General features: G+C 45.8%; 1 protein-coding gene across 1 annotated transcript in view; it reads right to left on the bottom strand.

Moving 5' to 3' along the window:
- The window catches only part of pcdh15 (protocadherin related 15), a gene marked incomplete at its 5' end in the record, with an annotated part of 501,491 nt that extends 482,856 nt beyond the window's left edge, over positions 1-18,635 (bottom strand). The window contains 2 exons of the mRNA XM_033034471.1: positions 18,140-18,205; positions 18,575-18,635. Coding sequence (XP_032890362.1) covers positions 18,140-18,205; positions 18,575-18,635 — 127 coding nt within the window. The remainder of the gene's footprint in view (positions 1-18,139; positions 18,206-18,574) is intronic.
- Between the last annotated feature and the right edge of the window lie 3,412 nt (positions 18,636-22,047).

The following is a 22,047-nucleotide window of genomic DNA, read 5'->3' as shown; positions in this document are numbered from 1 at the left end:
TCCTCCTTCACCAACACAGTGGAATACGCATTGGCGGCCTGCAATACTCATCAACAGATAACCTTTTTTGACAATTACTTTCAGCTGTCACTTGCTCCGCTTATCTCTCAAATCTTCAGATGATAGCTATCACAGCGACGAAGCAAGTCAAATCCTGATTGAAAATCTGCAGCTGAAATTAAACAGGAAAGGTCTGTTGCACTAAAACACTGCACTGTCGGTCCCCAGCTCTATCTCACCACTTCCGCCGTCCTTCCTCTGATAGTAGCAAAGTGTGGAGTCATGCATTTTGGTCGTAGGATAAAGGAGTAGACTATTTTCTCAATGTGGAGAGAATTGAGAAATGGGAGGCGCAAAGGGACTCGGGAGTGCTGGTGCAGGATTCCCAACAAGTTAACTTGCAAGGTAGACATAAATGCTGGAGAAACTCAGCGGGTGAGGCAGCATCTATGAAGCGAAGGAAATAGGCAACGTTTCGGGCCAAAACCCTTCTTCAGACTGATGTGAGGGTGGGGGGGAGGGGCGGGAAGATGAAAGGAAGAGGTGGAGCCAGTGGGCTGAGGGAGAGCTGAGAAGGGGAGGAGAAAGTAAGGACTACCTAAAATTAGAGAAGTCAATGTTCATACCGCTGGGGTGTAAACTACCCAGGCGAAATATGAGGTGCTGCTCCTCCAATTTATGGTGGTCCTCACTCTGGCCCTGGAGGAGGCCCAGGACAGAAAGGTCGGATTCGGAATGGGAGGGGGAGTTGAAGTGCTGAGCCACCGGGAGGTCAGGTTGGTTATTGCGAACCGAGCGGAGGTGTTGGGCGAAGCGATCGCCAAGCCTGCGCTTGGTCTCACCGATGTAGAGCAGCTGACATCTAGAGCAGCGGATGCAATAGATGAGGTTGGAGGAGGTGCAGGTGAACCTCTGCCGCACCTGGAAAGATTGCTTGCGTCCTTGAATGGAGTCAAGGGGGGAGGTAAAGTGACAAGTGTAGCATTTCCTGCGGTTGCAAGGGAAAGTGCCCGGAGAGGGAGTGGTACGGGTGGGAAGGGACGAACTGACTCTCTGGACTACACTTCTTCCCACCCTGCTTCCTGTAAGGACTCCATCCCCTACCAATTCCTCCGTCTACGCCGCATCTGCATCCAAGTTGAGGTATTCCACACCAGGGCATCGTAGATGAGGACATTCTTCAGGGAACGGGAATTCCCCCCTTCTAGATGAGGCTCTCACCAGGGTCTCTTCTATACCCCATGACTCTACTCCCACTCCCCCCATTCGTAACAAGGGCAGAGTCCCCCTTGTCCTCACCTTCCACCCTACCAGCCGTCACGTATAACAAATAATCGTCTGTCACTTTCGCCTCCTCCAACGTGACCCCACCACTTGCCACATCTTCCCATCTCCTCCCCTGTCTGCTTTCCGCAGAGACCACTCCCTCTGTAACTCCCTGGTCAATTCGTCCCTTCCCACCCGTGCCACCTCCTCTCCGGGCACTTTCCCTTGCAACCACAGGAAATTCTACACTTGTCGCTTTACCTCCCCCCTTGACTCCATTCAAGGATCTGCAGTTCCTTCTTAAACAAGATAATTTGCAAGTCGAATTTAAGGAAGGTGAGTGCAATGCTCGCATTTATTTCGAGGGGGCTAATATACAAGAACAGGGATGTGATGCTGCGGCTCTTTCAGGCACTGGTCAGGCCGCATTTGGAATATTGTGAGGAGTTTTGGGCCCCAAATCTGAGGAGGGATGTGCTGGCATTGGAAAGGGTTCCGAGGTTTACGAGAATGACCCCAGGAACCTACTTCTCCGGCAACTGTGCAATCCTGCTCCTTCTCGACCTCAGCGCAGCATTTGACACTGTCGACCACACCATCCTAAGTGACCGTCTCCGATACGGGGTTGGTGTTGATGGCACTGCCCTGAGCTGGTTCATCTCCTGCCTCAAAGGCAGGAGTTTCTCTACTAACATAGGCAACTCTTTCTCCTCCCCAGCTAATCTCTGCTGGGGGGTTCCACAAGGTTCCATCCTTAGCCCCATTCTCTTCTCCCTGTATATGCTCCCGTTAGGCCGTTATTCAAAGGGACGTCATTTCCTTCCACTGCTATGCAGACGATACACAGCTCTATCTCCCCCTGAAGCCCAACAACCGATCAAATCTACTTAACCTTATCCGCTGCCTCGATGATATAAGGTGTTGGATGGCCCAGAAATTCCTCCAACTAAACGAGAGTAAGTCTGTGGTCATCCTTCTCGGCCCCTCGGACTCAATCAAAACGATAGCAGGCAGCCTTGGAAGCCTTACCCCATTGCTCAAACCTCACGTCAAAAACCTTGCCGTGATATTTGAATCAGCGTTGAATTTTGACAAACAAGTCAATGCCGTGGTAAAAGCTAGCTTCTTCCAGCTTCGGACGATAGCTAAAATAAAACAATTCCTCCAGTTTGGTGACCTGGAAAAGATCATCCACACATTTATCTCCTCCCGCATCGACTACTGCAACTCCCTTTACACTGGCATCAGCCAATCTTCCCTGTCCCGCCTGCTACTGGTCCAAAAAGCCGCAGCACCCGAAAAAGGGACCACATCACCCCGATTCTGACCTCTCTCCACTGGCTCCCTGTGCAGTTCCGAATAAATTTAGTTTAGTTTAGACACAATGCGGAAACAGGCCCCTCGGCCCATCGAGTCAGCACCGACCAACTATCCCCGCACATTAAAACTATCCTACACACACTAGGGACAATTTACATTTATACCAAGCCAATTTACCTACAAATCTATACGTCATTGGAGTGTGGGAGGAAACCGAAGATCTCGGGGAGAACGTTCAGACAAGCACCAGTGGTCGGGATCGAACCCCCGTGTCTGCGGTGCTGCAAGTGCTGTAAGGAGGCTACTCTACCGCTGCGCCACCGTGCCACCCTAATAGACAAGTGGGAGAATGTCAATTGCACGAGATCAGTGCAGGGCAAGGCCTTTGTTCCTCAATGGTGCATTCTTAGCACGTACACGATAGCTTGTATTCCAACACATCATTCTGGTTAGAGCCTCACAAAATGGGATCATATTGTATCATTGAAAACTGTCCGAGGAGCTCAGTAGTTCTTCAGATCAATCTGGTGCATATGCTGGCTGCTGTGAAGTGTACACTAATGTAATCAAAGAAGGAACACACTGGGATTTGTTCACCAGAGGAGTTAGTGAGGCAGTTTATGGATTTTTCTAAGATCACAGAATATTCTTTACCGTTCAGTGGCAAGCAGCCTACAATCCTTCCATGAATTTTCTTCCCAATTTTGAACTCATTCCTCATTCCTCATTCCTGATTAGTACGGGTGTCAGAGGTTATGGCGAGAAGGCAGGAGAATGGGGTAGAGTGGATGTGCAGAGGATGTTTCCACTAGTGGGGGAGTTTAAGACGAGAGGTCACAGCCTCAGAATTAAAGGACGTACATTTCGGAAGGAGATGAGGAGGAATTTCTTTAGTCAGAAGGTAGTGAAGGCTGTGGAGGCCAAATCAATGGATATTTCTAAGGCAGAGAATGCTATATTATTGATTAGTACCGGTGTCAGGGGTTATGGGGAGAAGGCAGAAGAAGGTTTGTGAGGGAGAGATAGATAGATCAGTCTGAAGAAGGATTTCGACCCAAAACGTTGCCTATTTCCTTCGCTCCATAGATGCTGCCTCACCTGCTGAGTTTCTCCAGCATTTTTGTCTATGATAGATCATTGAATGGTGGAGTAGACTTGATGGGCCGAATGGCCTAATTCTACTCCTATCCATTATGACCATTCAATCCACAAAGAGAAACATAGGAAGTTAAAGGGACTTTGAGTGAGAGAGAGAGAGCCAAATCTTCAGTAGGTGGCTTCGGGGGAGGTTGGATTGTGAACAAGCCAATTTAATTCCCTTGCAAAGTGAAGCGATCATTACCACCGTCACATAAATTATTCATCTTCTTGAAGACTTCACTGGAATGTTTCTGAAAGGACTGCTGCAGGTCCAGCTATTTCTAAAGGGTTTCCTGTGCATTGTTTTGTTCTTAACATAAATTGGATTGTCAGAGGAGTAACCAGAAAATGTAATGCATTGAATTAATGAATTTGAGCGCTGCGTTTACCAAAATAACATGGCCACGCGTTTCCCCCAAGCAGTATTTTGACCCTGTGTGATCAGGAAAGCATTTCAAAAGTTATTAATTGGGCCCTCGCTTCAAGGACCTGGTTTATGCCACTCTGGCGTGCAAACCTTGCTCTATGCTCTGGACTTTTTCGTTTTTCTTTTTAAAGTTTTAGAGATGCTGCGCGGAAACAGGCCCTTCGGCCCACCGAGTCCATGCCGACCAGCGATTCACCCACACATGAACTATCCTACACACACTAGGGACAATTTACATTAATACAAAGCCAATGAACAGACAAACCTGTACGTCTTTGGAGCATGGGAGGAGACCGAAGATCTCAGAGAAAACCCACGCAGTTCACGGGGGGAAGAAAGTACTAACTTCGTACAGTGGTGCACCCATAGTCGGGATCGAAGCTGGGTCTCTGGCGCTGTATCGCTGTAAGGCAGCAACTCTACCGCTGCGCCACCGTGACGTCCCGTACACGAATGTGATCAGTAGAACCTTTGCCCTTTATGCCCCTGTCTCACTTAGGAAAGCTGAACGGAAACCTCTGGAGACTTTGTGCCCCACCCAAGGTTTCCGTGCGGTTCCCGGAGGTTGCAGGTGGTTGCCGGAGGTTGCAGGTAGTGGAAGCAGGTAGGGAGACTGACAAAAACCTCCGGGAACCGCATGAAACCTTGGGCAAGAAGCAGGGAAAACCCTTTTGAAACCTTCTTTGAAACCTTGATCGAAAACTAGTAGCAAATAAATACAATTTTCCAAAGGGGATGCTGAGCAGAGATAGAATTGTCCACACCTTGGTGTTGGGTGTAATCTGAAACGATGACTGCCACAGCAGGTAGGTTGTCAAGCATTTAAACTCACCTCCCCATTCCCACTTTCTGTCGTGGGCCTCCTCCACTATCAAAAGTGAGGCCACACGCAAGGTGGAGGAACAGTACCTCATATTTCATTTAGGCAGCTTACAACCCAATGGTATGAAAGTTGGTTTCAAGTGACCCATGCATTCCCTCTCATCCCTCCCTCTCCCACCTCGTCATCCTGTCGGTTCTACTGTTCGTATCTGTACATCCCTTCGTTATCACCTCTTCCACAGCCAACAATGGACCATTGTGGGCTCCACCTTTACTTGGTTATGGGTGCAGGCTCTGAATTGTCCTGAACTTTTCATATCTCTAGTTCCCCTCCGACATTGACTCTCAGTCTGAAGAACCGTCTCGACCCGAAATGTCACCTGTTCTTTTTCTCCAGAGATGCTGCCTGACCCGCTGAGTTACTCCAGCTTTTTGTGTCAATCCTCAGAGTTTACTCTGAGGCAGGTGCTATCACAACATTTAAAAAATATTTGGATAGGTTTAGACGGATTTGGGCAAAACACAGGCAGGTAGGACTAGTGTAGATGGGGCTTGTTGGTCGGCGTGGGCAAGTTGGGCCAAATCTTTCTGAAAGATGAATCTGCTCAAAATGACCCTCATCTTCATTAATGCAAGTTGCACACACAACAATTTAGTTTATTGTGTCGAGCAGCACGAATTATTGAAGTTGAAGTACCATACCATAATTTCATACCATAAGTCGGAATGATATTCATACCATAATTTGGAAAAAAATCCAACATATATTCCTTTATTATAATACATTTGGTGTTGCTCAATCATGGAAGGTCAACCAGTTCAATCAATCTTCTTTCATATAACATGTGGGTGGGATAGTATTAATATGCGGGGATCGCTGGTCAGCGCGGACCCGGTGGGCCGAAGGGTCTGTTTCCGTGCTGTATCTCTAAACTAAACAAAACTAAACTAGAACATAGAAAATATTACAGCGCGGGACCAGACCCTCCACCCACCTTGAATACACTCACCACGATGGGAACTAATTAATATGGCCTATATCCCTCTATTCCCTATGTATCCAAATGCCTCTCAAGACTTGCCATTCTACCATCTTTCCACCACCTTTCTATTCTTCTACTGCCTTCCCTGGCAGTGTGTCGGACATCCACTACTCCCTGTATAAAAATCTGCCTCATGCATCTCCACATAAGTCTCCCCCACGCATCTTAAACCTATGTTGTTTAATATTTTACAGTTCCATCCTGGAAAAAAAAGTTCCTGACTTCTGGATGGAGAAGCAAACAAACATCGCAGGTGCTTTGAAGGCTTACTTCTGCAAGAGTGGCTTGTAAACAGCATGGATTATGCATGTAGGCTTGAAAATTACAAAAGAGGGTTGTAAACATTACTGGTGCACTGGTCATGTCCTGAATCTATTATGTGTAAGCTTGACCTACGAGCAGAAGACTTGGACAACAAACTTGCATGAAGTCCTTGATTTACAATTAAACTTTTTTCTCTTTTAAATGAACCGAACTGCGCACAGATATGACATTACTATCTCCAGGCCATGCAAGGGCGTCACGGTGGCGCAGCGGTAGAGCTGGAGAAACTCAGCGGGTGAGGCAGCGTCTATGGAGCGAAGGAAATAGGCAATGTTTCGACCCGAAACGTTGCCTATTTCCTTCGCTCCATAGATGCTGCCTCACCCGCTGAGTTTCTCCAGCATTTTTGTCTACCTTCGATTTTCCAGCATCTGCAGTTCCTTCTTAAACAGCGGTAGAGCTGCTGCCTTACAGCGGCAGAGACCTGGGTTCGATCCTGACTACGGGTGCTGTCTGTATACGGGTGCTGTTTGTACATTCTCCCTGTGATGCCCATGATTTTTCTCCGGGTGGATCCAGTTTCCTCCCACACTCTAAAGACGTACAGGTTTGTGGGTTCATTGCCTTGTTTAAATTGTCCCTAATGTATTAGTGTTTGGGGTGATCACTGATCAGTGTGTACTCGGTGGGCCGAAGGGCCTGTTTCCACACTGTAGCTCTCAAACTGAAACAAACGTGCTGTAGTAACTCAGTGGGTCAGGCTAAAGTCTACAGTAAGGCTCAATTCAATTCAATTCAGTAAGAAAGAATCAATGCAAGACAACGAGCAAGAAAATGCAGATTGAATATGTGCTGTAAAAGAAACAATAATAAAATGGCATCAAACGAAGGCTGGCACGACATGATAAAAGATTAACTGCACTCTGATGACGGTAAATTGTCCCTGACAGCTATGGACAATTAATGAACAGATACATTATCTGTGCTATATTAATATACCTTGCTGTATCATTTCTCAGTGGTCAACAGCTGCCTGTTAAAACTAGTTAATAAATAGCCCCACAGCAACACAAGGACCACTATGGAATTAAGACTAATTAAATTACCTTCACGTATTCATTCATCGGCACATAAATATGATTGATCAGACATCGTTAATATTCAAGCATATTTTAAATAATATCAGGCTGTAATCATGATCGAGCTATAACTATAAATAAGCTATAAGCATTTCCTCTGCACTCTCTTCACAGATGCAGCACGTTGACACAGCGGTAGAGTTGCTGCCTTAAAGGGCCTGTCCCACTTAGGATATTTTTTAAGCGACTACAGGTGACTAGGCTGCCGTCAGTCGTCACATTGTCCCCATAGGTGTCGCCTGTATGGTCGTGAGTAGTCTCCACAGTCGCCCAAAGAGTCAGAGCGTCTTTCTGGCCGCCGCTGGATTTTTAACATGGTGAAAACATTTTCGAAGACAGTTGGCGACAGTGGGTTTGACACCGATCAGAGTAGCTTGACTTCTCCTGACGTAGGAGCTGTCGTAGTTGTCGCCAGGTTAACGTAGGTTGTCGCCAGGTGACGTAGGTTGGTGCCAGTGCTGACTTTGTTCTTTTTTTGTTGTTACAGTAATGATTCTATTTCAAATTTTTTGTCGAAGGAGGGTCCAGTCGCTGTTTTTTCGGCAACCTGCTACGACTATGACACCTAAAAATAGCCTAAGTGGGACAGGCCCTTTACAGCGCCAGAGACCCGGGTTCATATAGTGACTATGGGCACTCTCTGTATGGAGTTCGCAGGGTCTCCCTGTGACCAAGTGGGTTTATTCCAGTGCTCAGGTTTCCTCCCACACTCCAAAGATGTACAGGTTTGTAGGTTTAATTGGCTACGGTAAAATTGTAACATTGTTCCTGGTGTACGTGGGATAGCGCTGGTGTACGGGGTGATTGCTGGTTGGCGCGGACCCGGTGTATGTCTAAAGTAAAAGTAAAGTCTGAAGAGGGGTCTTGACCCAAAACGTCACCCATTCCTTTTCTCCAGAGATACTGCCTGACACCTTGAGTTACTCCAGCTTTTTGTGTCTACCTTCGGTGTAAACTAGCATCTGCAGTTCCTAGCGCTATCCCACGTACACCAGGAACAATGTTACAATTTTACCGTAGCCAATTAAACCTACATATAAAGTGAAGCAATGCTGGCTGAACTTCCATCATCCTATGTCAACTGGGAAAGCAGAATCTCAAGGTGGTGGCAGTGGTGTTGGGCTCTCTGGCATCTTGGAGAATCACAGTGCTTATCAGAGATGGGTTCGACCTTTAACAGAAAGGGCACACTTTCTCTCTGCAACTCTCAGCCTCGCAGACGTGACTTCTGCTACCAATCGCGGAAGCAAACACAGAGATCAACAACCAGCTGAGATAAGGAAAAGTGAGGCATGTGTAAAGAAAGCCATTGATGCTGTAAAGAGCTTCTTGAATCCTTTTGATGTAAATGACAAGACTGGGTTGTATGTATTCCCTTCTGATGCATGCGTTCTGGCTGAAGTTGAGAAAGATGTCATAAAGGTACTTACCACAGGGAAAGAACAGAAAGAGAAGTTCATCAGAGAGCGACGAGAAAAAGACAGCATTCTCCAAACCCATCAAGAATCTGAAGCTCAAAACCATGGCAGAAACAAAGAAAAGAGTGAAGCTGAAAACACCTGAATGAAAGGTTATATAATACAAGCAACAAGTAGATATTGCTTTACAACTGATGGTCAAAGCACAAAGTTCTGGCAGTCAACTCAATCTAATGGGAGATTATGAAGTATTCTCTGACCCCTGTACCCTACTCCATTGGTACATCAGACAACTTATTTGCAAAGACTGATAAATCCAAGGGCCTACACTACCTATTGAAAGATGTAGACAACTCCTCACAGCCTCCTGCCAGTAACAAGACATTGATAGTGGAAGATGGCAATGCTGCATTCTACTATCTCAAAGAGAGTCCTGCAAACTTCAAAGAGATTGGCATCAAAATCTTCAATGCATTGTCATCTAATGATGTAGTCTTCAGTACAAACCAGATTCAGTGAAGGCAAGTGAACAGACACGGTGTGGGTGTGTGCGGAGAAGAGAATAATCCAAGGAGGAAAGGCCAAAAAAACAAGAGACTGGAAGCAGTTCTTGACCAATGATGTGAACAAGAAACAGCTCATTGAATTCTCGATGTGTGGAGTGAACATGACATGGCAAAGAGGCTACATGGACGGAAGGTGATCTTCATTAAGGAAGGAGAGGCCACACTTCTTACTTCTCGGAATGGGAAAGAGACACTGCAGTCTGAGATTCAATCGCTGAAGTCAAACCAAGGAGAAACAGACTTGGGTGAGTCATCCTATACTGCAACTATGGCAAAGAGCACGAATATGACCACGTACAAGTCAAAAGCCCAGACAGCGATATCTTTTTCATATTGCTTCACTATGTAAACAGCATTCAAGACACCACAGCAGGGCTGGATTAACCATTAAGCAAAATAAGCACGTGCTTAGGGCTTGGTGCTTAGCAGATGTGTTACGTAAGATTAATATTGAGGATCTAATCAAAGACTTTGCAATTAAAAAAAGTAGGAGAAAACTTTTCAAATATAAATAAAGTGGAAGTATACAGAAATAAACATTATTTTCCATCTTACTGTTAGTTTTGTTTCATTTTGAAAAATAAAAAAATATTTTATGGTTTATTATTGTTTATATTTTGAATTACATATATATGGGGGCACCACAATCTTTTAAGTGCTTAGGGCCTCTATGGGTCTTAATCTGGCCCTGCACCACAGTGTTCTTTGACACAGGGTGAGGCAACAGGCAAAGGCTAATAGATGTCACCCATTTTGCAAAGCAGTCCTCCTCAGAATACTGCTCAGCATTACTTGGACTGCATGCATTCTCAGGTTGTGACTCAACAAGTGCCTTCAAAGGAATCAGCAAAGTCAAGCCAATCAAACTGATGCAACAAGTGTAACAAATTCGTGAAACCTCTGGCAGATTTTGGTGATTTTCATAGTTGAAGATGATAGGGTCCTAATTTAGTGGATTTTTTATGTATCTTTACTAAGAAACAGACTCGATTGCAAGTACCAAATTCACAGGCCCCAAGAAAGAGGGCAAAGTGTGAAAAAACACAATTTTGACAAATATTGAAATAAGGGTTAAAAATACATAGTGCAAATGATTTTTTTTCTTGGGAACATTATTTTTCCGACAGAAGAGATACCAATGAACAAAATGACACCCGAGAAGTAGGATTGGGGGTGGGGGGTGTACGGTAGCCCCCTCTGGCGCAAGGACTAAGAAAGAATGTGTGATGTTTCAGGTCGAGACCCTTCTTCAGACTGAGAGTCAGGGGAGAGGAAAACGAGAGATATAGACAATGTTGGTCTATCAGAAGTAAGAATTTCAATGTTCTATCTGGGACAATATGACAATAAACGACTCTTGACTCTCTTGATAATGGGCCTGTCCCACTTCCGCGAAGTTTTCGGCAACTGCCGGCACCCGTCATAGGTCTTTGCAGGTCGCCGAAAATGTTCGACATGTCGCTGGGATGTCACCTGTATGGTCATGAGTAACCATATAGCCATATAACAATTACAGCACGGAAACAGGCCATCTCGGCCCTTCTAGTCTGTGCCGAACACTTATTCTCCCCTAGAGTAGTCTCCTCAGTCACCCAAATAGTCGTAGCGTCTTTCTGGTCGTCTCTGAATTTTTAACATGTAGAACATCTTCGGCGACCTGCCACGACCTATGACGGGTTCCGGCAGTCGGCGAAAAAGTCGCGCAAGTGGGACAGGCCCATAAGAGACACACACACACGCACACACACACAGGTGACGTTGAAGCCTTTTGTCTTCTTTCTTCCATGCCTCTAGTTTTTATTTGCTCTTATAAAAACACGAGTAAAAGTTACAGTAAAGGCAACTATCTGCTCCACATAAAACAAAAAACCTGAAGCCAACATTCATTTACGATGAAGGCGCGTGGCTGTGCATTAAACGTGTGCATAAACTCCCGTGTTTTCCTTGGGAATGTAAATAGAATCTCAAAGCATAAAGCGCCCATTACATAATTCATAAATGTTTAATAAAACATTCAATGGTGCATTTTCTTCCATACATCACCGATGCAATAAAAAGTGAGAAAATATAATCACTAAATGGCCATTAAAAAATCACAAGGTTGTGGGTTTCAGCGAAGCACTGTCACACGCAGATGCTAAACAGTTCATCTTCAGCATCACAGCCAGGATTAAATAATGCCAGAGCTACCAGGAGTTTTACAGAGTGAAGGTTACAATATTCATTGCTGAGGAGCCTTATAAAACATGGCAGAGTTTAGAGGAAACATCACTTCATCAAATGCAGGTTTGAATTGCACAGAGTCTCTTGCTCAGAGTTGGGGAATTTAGAATCAGAGGACATAGGTTCAAGGTGAGGGGGGGAGATTTAACAGGAGCCTGAGGAGTAACGTTTTCGCACAAGAGGTGGTGGGTGTATGGAAGAAGCTGCCAAAGGAGAGAGTTGAAGCAGGTACTTTCGCAATGTTTAAGAAACAGTTAGCCAGGTACATGGATAGGACAGGTTTAGAGGGACATGGGTGAAACACAGGCAGGTGGGACTAGAGTGGATGGGACATGTTGGACGGTGTGGGCAAGTTGGGCCGAAGTGCCTGTTTCCACGCTGTATGACTCAAATCCACTGGTTATTTTGTTCTGATAGAGGCAGGAAACTGCTACATACATCATCGTTGAAATTTCACACAGAGAGTGGTGAATCTCTGGAACTCTTAAGCCTGTCCAACCGCTTAAGAATTTTGTAAGTTTCTATAAGATCCCCCCTCAATCTTCTAAATTCTAGCGTGTACAAGCCGAGTCTATCCAGTCTTTCTTCATATGAAAGTCCTGACATCCCATACAGCGAGGAGACAGGCCCTTCGTCCCACCGAGTCTGCGCCGGACAGCGATACCCCGCACATTAACACAACCCAAACACACTAGAGACAATTTACTCTTATAACCACCAAGCCAATTAACCTGCAAAGTCTTTGGAGGGTGGGAGGAAGCAAAAGTACAAAGTATCAGTTATGTGATGCAGATCTGCCAAAGGAAAATATTGCTAGAAGGAATTGTAAATTAGCTAAGTCAAGTAAATTTCACACAATGTGCATCTTGCAGTAAGTACATTAACTCTCCCATCGGGCACCTCCAGATTCAGGGTCAGTTTCTTCCCAGCTGTTACAATACAATACAATACAATACAATACAATACAATACAATTTATTTGTTGTCATTTGAACCCAGAGATTCAAACGAAATTTGGTTTCTGCAGTCATACAAACAAGACGAAGAACCAAGACACAACACAATTTACACGAACATCCATCACAGTGAATCTCCCCCTCGCTGTGATGGAAGGCAAAGTCTTATCTCTCCCCTGCTCTCCTCGTTCTCCTCCCGATGTCAGAGTCAAAGCCCCCGGCGGGCGATGGTAAATAAGTCCCGCGGCAATTATAAAGCCACGCCGGGTGATGTAAGGCCGCGCTCCGGGTCTTGGTGTTGGAGCCCCCGGCGTGCTCTAACAAGTCCCCCGGCCATTTAAAACCGCGCCGGGCGATGTAAGGCCCCGCTCCAGGTCATCCTCAACCCCGCAACTCGGGCGGGAGAAGTCGCCATTGCGGAAGCCTCGAAAAGCGGTCACCCAGCAGGGACCCGCGGGTTATCAGGCAAGTGAACCACCTCCCAACAACCAGAGAGCGGTTCAGAACTATCTAGCTCAGTGGAGAACCCTCGGACTACTTCTGATCGGACTTTACTAGTTTTAGGTCTCTTGCACTAAATGTCATTCACGTTATTCCTATCATCATGTATCTGCATGGAGGGCCCCCAGTGGGGATCCCTCTACGCAGGGATTCTCCCCCCCTACATTGGGGACCTGGGGTGGAGGGTACTGCATCGAGGTGTTCCCTGCAACCTGTTTCTCTCGCGATTCACAGACTCGCCAGCCGCCTGCCACTGTTGCGGGCTGGAAGAGTCTGTGTACCACGTGTACATGGTGTGCGTGAGGCTGCAGCCACTGTTTCAATACCTAAAGGGGCTGCTCCTTGCCTTCTGGCTGCATTTTTCACCCACCATCCTCATCTTTGGACACCCTGTGCGTAGGGGAGAGGGTAGGGCTGAAGATGTCCTGGTTAGGTTGCTCCTGGGCCTGGCCAAGCTGGCCATCCGTGAGTCAAGGCACCAGACGTTGGAGTGCTCTACCTGAGCCGGCTGCCTGCCCCTTTTCCGGGGATACGTCCGTGCCCGGGTGCGGATGGAAAGGGAATACGCCCTGTCTACGGACACCCTGAGGGAGTTCCGGGACCGCTGGGCACCGAGGGGGGTTGAATGTATCCTTGACAAGGATTGCAATATAATTGTTTAGCAGTTGCTTAGCATATTTGTTCGTCTTGTATTATGGTGGTGTTTTGTTTTATTGTATTGTCAATACTATTTTAATATTTGAATAAATATTTTTGATTAAAAAAATGACCCACACAATAGCACGCCTTGGGCCAACTACCTTCCAAAATACTGTTTTACTCTTTGAATGCAATTCCGCAACAGCTCGCAATATATTGTCAATTGTTCAAATAAGAACAAACCACTGTGACCGAATTACAGATGGAAAAGGATGTGAAGTGTTTCTTTTCAGCTGAATTTCAAGGCTGTTCTGATTCTTTTCGTCATGTAGTAACCGGTTCTCAAGTTAAAAGGAACTGCAGATGTTAGAATCCTCAGCAAACCACAACGTCTTCCAGTTTAATTTAGTTTAGAGACACGGCACGGAAACAGGCCCTTCGGCCCACCGAGTCCGTGCTGACCAGCGTTCCCTCCAATGTTAACTGCATCCCTCACACATTAGGGACAATTTACAATGTAAATTAACCTACAAACCCGTATGTCTTTGGAGTGTGGGAGGAAACCGGAGAGCCCGGAGAAAACCCACAAGGTCACGAGGAGAACATACAAACTCTGCACAGACAAGCACCCATAGTCAGGATCGAACCCAGGTCTCTGGCGCTGCAATGGCAGCAATCCTGCCAATGATGCGTTGTGCTCAAGGTCCTCAAGTTACTTATGATTCCTTGAAAAGCTCCAGTAATGTCTTAATCCTCCGATGTTCTTCAAAAGAAGTGCATTTCCTGCCAATCACTTTATTGCCGCATGATGATTCAATGGTATAAATCAGTAAGGACAAGCGCTGAGCAAAAGATTGAATAATATAGGGACTTCATTGTTCAAACGATCAGGACATGGTGATTATTGTCCGCAGTGTATTATAAGAAATGTTAATATGCAAGTGCAGTGAGCATAAAACAAACAGCAGCCGAGAATAATTAATTCTGCATTGCCACAGATAATGACTTGAACTGAATCTCAATCAAACCTGACGCACCAAAAATCAATAAGCACAAAAGCTAGCCTTGCCCTCCAATATCATCACGGCTCATCTGTGTCGGAAGGAACTGCAGATGCTGGTTTAGATCAAAGATAAGGCACAAAAAGCCGGAGTAACTCAGCGGGGTAGGCGGCATAGGAAAAGGAATAGGTGACGTTTCGGGTCGAGACTCTTCCTCAGACTCGCAGCACAAGAAGAAAGGTCTCGACCCGAGACGTCACCTATTCCTTTTCTCCAGAGATGATGCCTGACCCCCTGAGTTACTCCGGCATTTTGTGTCTATCACGGATCATCTATGTTGGTTTCAATTGTTCTTCCGTGCCCGGTAGCTCTCGATCCCTCAATCCTTCAAATATTTATCAATCTCCTGCTCAAATATATCCAATGATCTGGCCTCCATCATCATCTGTGACAGAGAATTTCAGAGTTTCACTACCTTTCTGAGTTTCACGACCTTCTGAGGAAATAAATGTTTCTGCACCAGGCCCACAACAGCCTGGGACTTGCCTAGAACAGGCACCCGTGAGTAAGAACTGGAGTGTGGGCTTTGAAATGGCGCTAAAGACATGGCGCCTCTTGCATGCGGTGGGCTGGTCACGGGGAGAACGTACAAACTCCGTGCAATCAGCACCCGCAGTCAGGATCGAACCCGGGTCTCTGGCGCCGTAAGGCAGCAACTCTGCCGCTGCGCCACTGCGCCGCGCATAATGACCCTTCCAGCAGGTTCAATATAATCAAATGTTTCCCGCTCTCTTCTTCTCTTCGTATAGTCCTGTTTGGGGAGTGCGGCTCACACCTCTGAGAATAACTGCTCTCTGATATAGGACAAAAAACACTAGGAATACTCAGCTGGCCAAGCAGCATCCGTGGAGAGAGAAATGGAGTTACTGCTTCAATTGATTATCATCTACTGTGATATTTAAATAGGGGTTCTTCCTTCCGAATTCAGTTCACCCTGTGTGGATTTGCAGGTGTATAGATCGAAAGAGGACACTATGGTTTAAAGAAAGGAGTCTGAAAATGAGGGCACAAATTAGGAGTGAGTTTTCTCACTTAAACATTACAACATCTGAAGAAACAAGCTGGACAACTGTAAATAGTGGGGTGTAGTAACATTGGCAAGGCCACCATCACAATCAAGCACGAGTCTCACCCCGGTCTACTCCCCTCTCCCATCAGGCAAGAGGTACAGAATTGTGAAAACGCACACCTTCAGATTCAATGTTTAAAGCCTCTGTCCCACTTGGACGACCAATGCCGACCTTATTTTACTCGTGGACATTTTTTAGCAGGTTGAAAAAACGCCGCGACCTACTTGACGCCACGAGTACGCGGAGACCACTCAGGAGCACGAGGAAGAGTTAACGAAGACCTCCCAGGACCTCCTACGACCTCGTGGCGACCATGCAGCGAGTATGTCAAGGGCAAACTCGGCAGAGGTCGGCAATTAGGTCGTACAAGTGGGACAAGCCTTTTAGAAAGAACTGCAAGTGCAGGAAAAATCGAAGGTAGACAAAAAAGCTGGAGAAACTCAGCGGGTGAGTCAGCATCTATGGAGCAAAGGAATAGGCGACGTTTTGGGTCGAGAGTCTGAAGAAGGGTCTCGACCCGAAACGTCGTCTATTCCTTGCTGCCTCACCCACTGAGTTTCTCCAGCCTTTTTTGTCTACCTTCAGATTCAAGGACAGATTATACTTAAATTCTGGTAAAACGCTCCTATTCCAACAATAAATATGTGGATCTCAAATATGTTTGAAACATTACACCTGGAAGATATGAGACTCCTCCTTGCAGGCAAGATGTGGTCTGCATTTATCGACTTACTACAAGTATAAGGTGCAACAATACTTTTAAAAAGAAATGGTATCAGGTTCTGGTAAGGGGGGATGAAAAATATGAAGTTGATATATCCCTTTTTGCACGGTATTTATAATAGAGCTTTTGTTTCATTTTCTTTCTTTTTTTTTTTCTATGGCCTATTTCTTAACTTTCTTCTCTAATTCTTTGTTTAATGGGTTTTTCTTTTTGATCACTCTTTTACACTAACACGACTCTATCTCTCTTTCAAGGACAGTTTCTTCCCAGCTGTTATCAGGCAACTGAACCATCCTGCCAACAACTAGAGAGCGATCCTGAGCTACCATCTACCTCATTTGGAGACCCTTGGACTATCTTGAATCAGTCTTTACTGGACTTTATCTTGCAGGAAAAGTTATTCTCTTTATCACGCATCTGTACACTGTGGACGGCTCGATTGTAATCATGGACAGTCTTTCCGCTGACTGGTCAGCACGCAACAAAAGCTTTCCTCGACACGCGACAATAAACTAAACTGCAGCAAACGTTGCACCATCTCTGAATTGTGAAAGAAATGTGTTTATTTAAGTCACTCAGTGTGAAATGAAATGCAAAGTTCATTGGATCACCAGCAGCAGAGATTTTTAGCAAAGAATCTTCGGCATATCAGGAGGTCATCGTGGTGTCCAGAGGACTAAAACAACTCGGGCAAAATCGAACAGTGATTTAAAATTCTTATTCAAGCATTTAATGTTACAGAGTCAGACAACAAAACAGTCTGTCCATGTCGACCAAGTTGGGGGCTGATGTCATTTGAATGCATTTGGTCCATAGCCCTTTCAGCCCTTCCTATCCCCATGCCTGTCCTCATATTTCAATGTGTGAGAACGAACTGCAAAAGCTGGAAAAAATCGAAGGTAGACACAAAATGCTGGAGTAACTCAGCGGGTGAGGCAGCATCTATGGAGAGATGGAATGGGTGACGTTTCGGGTGGAGACCCTTCTTCAGACTCCACAAGAACAGTAGCAAAGGGTGGCCACAGTGGCGCAGTTGTAGAGTTGCTGTCTTACAGTGCTTGCAGCGCCGGAGACCCGGGTTCGATCCCAACTATGGGTGCTGTCTGTACGGAGTTTGCACGTTCTCCCCATAACATGCGTGGCTTTTATCCGAGATCTTCGGTTTCCTCCCACACTCCAAAGACGTACAGGTTTGTAGGTAAATCGGCCTGGTAAATGTAAAAATTGTCCCTAGTGTGTAGGATAGTGTTGATGTGCGGGGATCGCTGGTCGGCGCGAACCCGGTGGGCCGAAGGGCCTGTTTCCGCGCTGTATCTCCAAACTAAATTAAACTGAAGTAGAGGGATGAAAGTCATGCAAACATACGAGGCATTTGCGGGCTGAAACCATTAGCTTTCACTATCGGCCCTGGGATTGACTCAGTGCTCCACGCATGTAACCCATCAAAGTGCATTTTACTTTGCACACTCGGGTTCTGTCCGTTCAAAGTTAACGATGCCGCGTGACAAAAGTCAAACTTGCCAATGATCTGACGTCACGAGAAATGTAACGCACCACTCACCATTTCGGCTTTCTTCATCAATGGCGACGATTGTAGCAGGAGGACCTGATCTTGCAAGTTTGCAATCTGTTTGTGGCAACAAAAAAAAAACAAAAAAAAAATTACATGTCAAACCCACTGACGTACAATAAGGATCAGCTTAAACACTTCAACACTCAAGATTCACCGACCGAAACATCACTTTAAAAAAAAAATAAAAAAATGCAGGTCTCACAAGATATTTAAAAAGAAATGAAAATATGTGGGACATACATTGTGTGAGCATTTAATATTTTCCCTCGTCTTTATATACACAATGGAACTTTAACTCAATACAAGGACGACGTGCCACTTAAACAAACGGATTAACTTAAAGGCACAGTGGGTAAAGCGCACAGATTAGCTGAGCAAGAACATATAAAAGTCACTGTAAATCTGGGCTATTCACCAGCTTACCCTCAAACTGCCAGTCTGGAGTCAAAGTTCGTGTGGGGGCAGCACAGCAAAGTGGAAGATAAGAAAGGATGACAAATTTTCAGTGGATTAAAAGTGAACATTTGGGTTTCAAAAGTTAAGGTGAGAACAGCGAAGCGTTGCTACGAGCAAACTTGCAGTAAAAACTCAACGAATCAACACAGCCTAACAACATTTCCCACCTGTAGAGAATATACTGGGGCTACCCTGGTTACAAAATCCAACTTTACGCAAGTCCCCCCCCCCTCCCCCCCCCATCAAATTTTAAAGATGTCATTTACGGAAAAGCGAACTATTATTTATTAACAACTGGGCTGCAGTAAACATTACATGACAGTAAAACCCTCACAATAATGGACCTCTTTCTAACTGATTTTGGTTAAAGCAAACTGAATCTGTTGTGCACTGAATTTGTTGTTTCACAAAAGGAATAGATCGGGTTGATGCACAGAGTCTGTCGCCCAGAGTAGGGGAATCGAGGACCAGAAGGGAAAAGGTTCAAGGTGAAGGGGAAAAAATTGAATAGGAATCTGAGGGGTTAACTTGTTCATACAAAGGTTGGTGGATGTACGGAACAAGTTGCCAGAGGAGGTAGTTGAGGCTGGGACTATCCCAACATTTAAGAAGCAGTTAGACAGGTACATGGATAGGACAGGTTTGGAGGGATATGAGCCAAACGCAGGAAGGTGGGACTAGTGTAGCTGGGACATGTTGGCCAGTGTGGGCAAGTTGGGCCGAAGGGCCTGTTTCCACGATGTATCACTCCATGGCCCTATGGATGGCCATTAGTTGGATGGAGTGATTCTTGTTTTAGTTTTGTTTTAGACATGCAGGTAGTGTTCATTGATGTGTAGGAAGGAACTGCAGATGCTGGTTCAACCCGAAGATAGACACAAAAAGTTGGAGTAACTCAGCGGGTCAGGCAGGAATGGGTGACGTTTCGGGCCAAGTCCCTTCTTCAAACTGAGAGTCCGGGGGAGAGGGAAACCAGAGATTAGTTCCGATTAATTTTACTAATTGTATGCCTCCTTGTCACCTTCTCCAGCCACCAATGAACTATTCCACATTTCCTTATCATCGTCTTCTTTGCTGTCATTTTCACCCCTTACCCTTTCATGTCTCTGGTTTCCCTCTCACCTGACTCTTAGTCTGAAGAAGGGTCTCGACCCGAAACGTCACCTATTCCTTGTCCCCACACCTGCCGTCTGACCCGCTGAGTTACTCCAGCATTTTGTGTCAATCTACTGTATATCCTTTCTTTCCCCACCCCCCATCAGTCTGAAGAAGGGTTTCGGCCCGAAACGTCGCCTATTTCCTTTGCTCCATAGATGCTGCTGCACCCGCTGAGTTTCCCCAGCAATTTTGTGTACCTACTGTATATCAAGGTTGTTCTGTTTCTTCTACTGACCTTACTATTGTACAAATAATAGCTTTTTAAATACTTTGCAGAACTACACATCTAATGAGTGTCTTTGAACCATTTTAGCTTAGTTTAGAGACAGAGCATGGAAACACCGAGTCCACGCTGACCAGTGATCACCCGTACACTAGATCTATCCTGCACGCTTGGGACAATTTATAGGGTGTACAACAGAACTACCACACTGGCTATTCCCACGTTGCAAAGACATCGTGACAGTGTGAAGGGGCTGTCCCACTTGGGCGACCTAATTGCCGGGTTTAGAAGAGTTTGAAATAATGTCATGTTGAAGACCTCCTTCGACTATGTAGAAGACCTCCTTCGACCTCCTTCGACTATGTCTAAGACCAGCTTCGACTAGCTACGACTAGCTACGACTAACTTCGGGAAAGTTGGACACCGAATAGGGGAGAGTGAAGACGACCTCCTTCGATCTCCTTCGACGTCCCTTCGACCTTCCTTTGACTATGATGAATACTATCTATGGCTACCTTCGACTACCTTTGATTACCTACGACTAACATGCCGACCTACCATGACTAAACCTACGAGTAAAAAAAGTATATCTCTATATCTCTAAATGAATCAAAAAAATCAACTAAACTTTGGGGAAAAACAAGAGTTTCCGTTTTTTTAGAGATACAGCACGGAAACGGGTCCTTCGGCCCACCGGGTCCACGCCGACCAGCGATCCCCGCACATTAGCACTATCCTACACCCACGAGGGACTTTGTTTTACATTTACCAAATCCAATTATCTTACAAACCTGCACGTCTTTGGCTTGTGGTAGGAAACCGAAGATCTCGGAGAAAACTCGCGCAGGTCACGGGAAGAACTGCGTACAGACAGCACCCGTGGTCAGGATCGATCCGCTGCTGAATTCGCTGTCAGGCAGCAACTCTACTGCTGCGCCACCATGAACGCCCTGTTCATGGACACTTTTCAGCAATAGAACCTTTACATAACTTTGACATAACCAGGGCACTCCTTAAATATATCTTCCCCAGGGTTGAGGTGAAACTGCATCTTGCAGCGAGCAGCTAAAAATAAAATGGGGCGGCATGGTGGTGCAGCAGAAGGGTTGCTGCCTTACAGCACCAGAGACAGAGGTTGGATCCTGACTGCGGTTGCTGTCTGTACGGAGTTTGTACGTTCTCCCTGTGACTATATGGGTTTTCTCCGGGTGCTCCGGTTTCCTGCCATATTCCAAAGACGTGCAGGTTTGTAAGTTAATTGGCTTCTGCAAATCACTCGTGTGGGCTAGTGCTAGTGAACAGGGTGATTACTAGGCCGTGCAGACCCGGTGGGCTGAAGTGCCTGGTTCCACGCGAGATCTCTCAAGTCAAACGTCTAAATGGAGGATGGAAACCATGTGATGACGCTGAGGAGTAATATTGTGCCTGGGAGCCATTTGTCTAAGATGCAAAAATACCAAATAAGGAATGGCCTAGAGAAGATGTTTCCAGTGGAGGAAGAGTCTAAGATTAGAGGGCACGGCCTCAGAATAAAAGGACGTACAGTTGAGGGGCTGGCCCACGAATTTAGAAGAGTTTTCGAGAGTTTGAAAAAATGACATGTTGAAGACTTCCTTCGCCTATGTAGGAGACCTCCTTCGACCTCCTTCGACTATGTTGAAGACTAGCTTTGTGTAGCTATGACTAACTTCGGTAGAATTGGACATCGAATAGTGGAGAGTGAAGACGACATCCTTCGATCTCCTTCGACCTCCCTTCAACTATGATGAAGACTACCCTACGACTAACATGCCGACCTACTACGACTAAACCTACAAATAAAAAAAGTATCGATTTTATCCATGGCAACGTTTTTTTACACACGGGCAATTTTCAACGTTGAAAAATACGCCGCGACCTAGCTGAGGCCTCGAGTACGCGGCGTACTACTCTCTGGCATGAAGGAGAGTTACTAAGGCCTCCGAGGACCTCGTGTCGACCATGCTGCGAGTATGAGTCGAGGGCAAACTCGCCAGAACTCGCAGATTAGGTCGCCCAAGTGGGACAGCCCCTTGAGAAT

The sequence above is a fragment of the Amblyraja radiata genome, chromosome 15, assembly GCF_010909765.2.
Source record: "Amblyraja radiata isolate CabotCenter1 chromosome 15, sAmbRad1.1.pri, whole genome shotgun sequence".
Classification (NCBI taxonomy): Eukaryota; Metazoa; Chordata; class Chondrichthyes; order Rajiformes; family Rajidae; genus Amblyraja; species Amblyraja radiata.
Note: the sequence above shows the minus strand (reverse complement) of the source record. Positions and strands in the feature narration are given on the sequence as shown.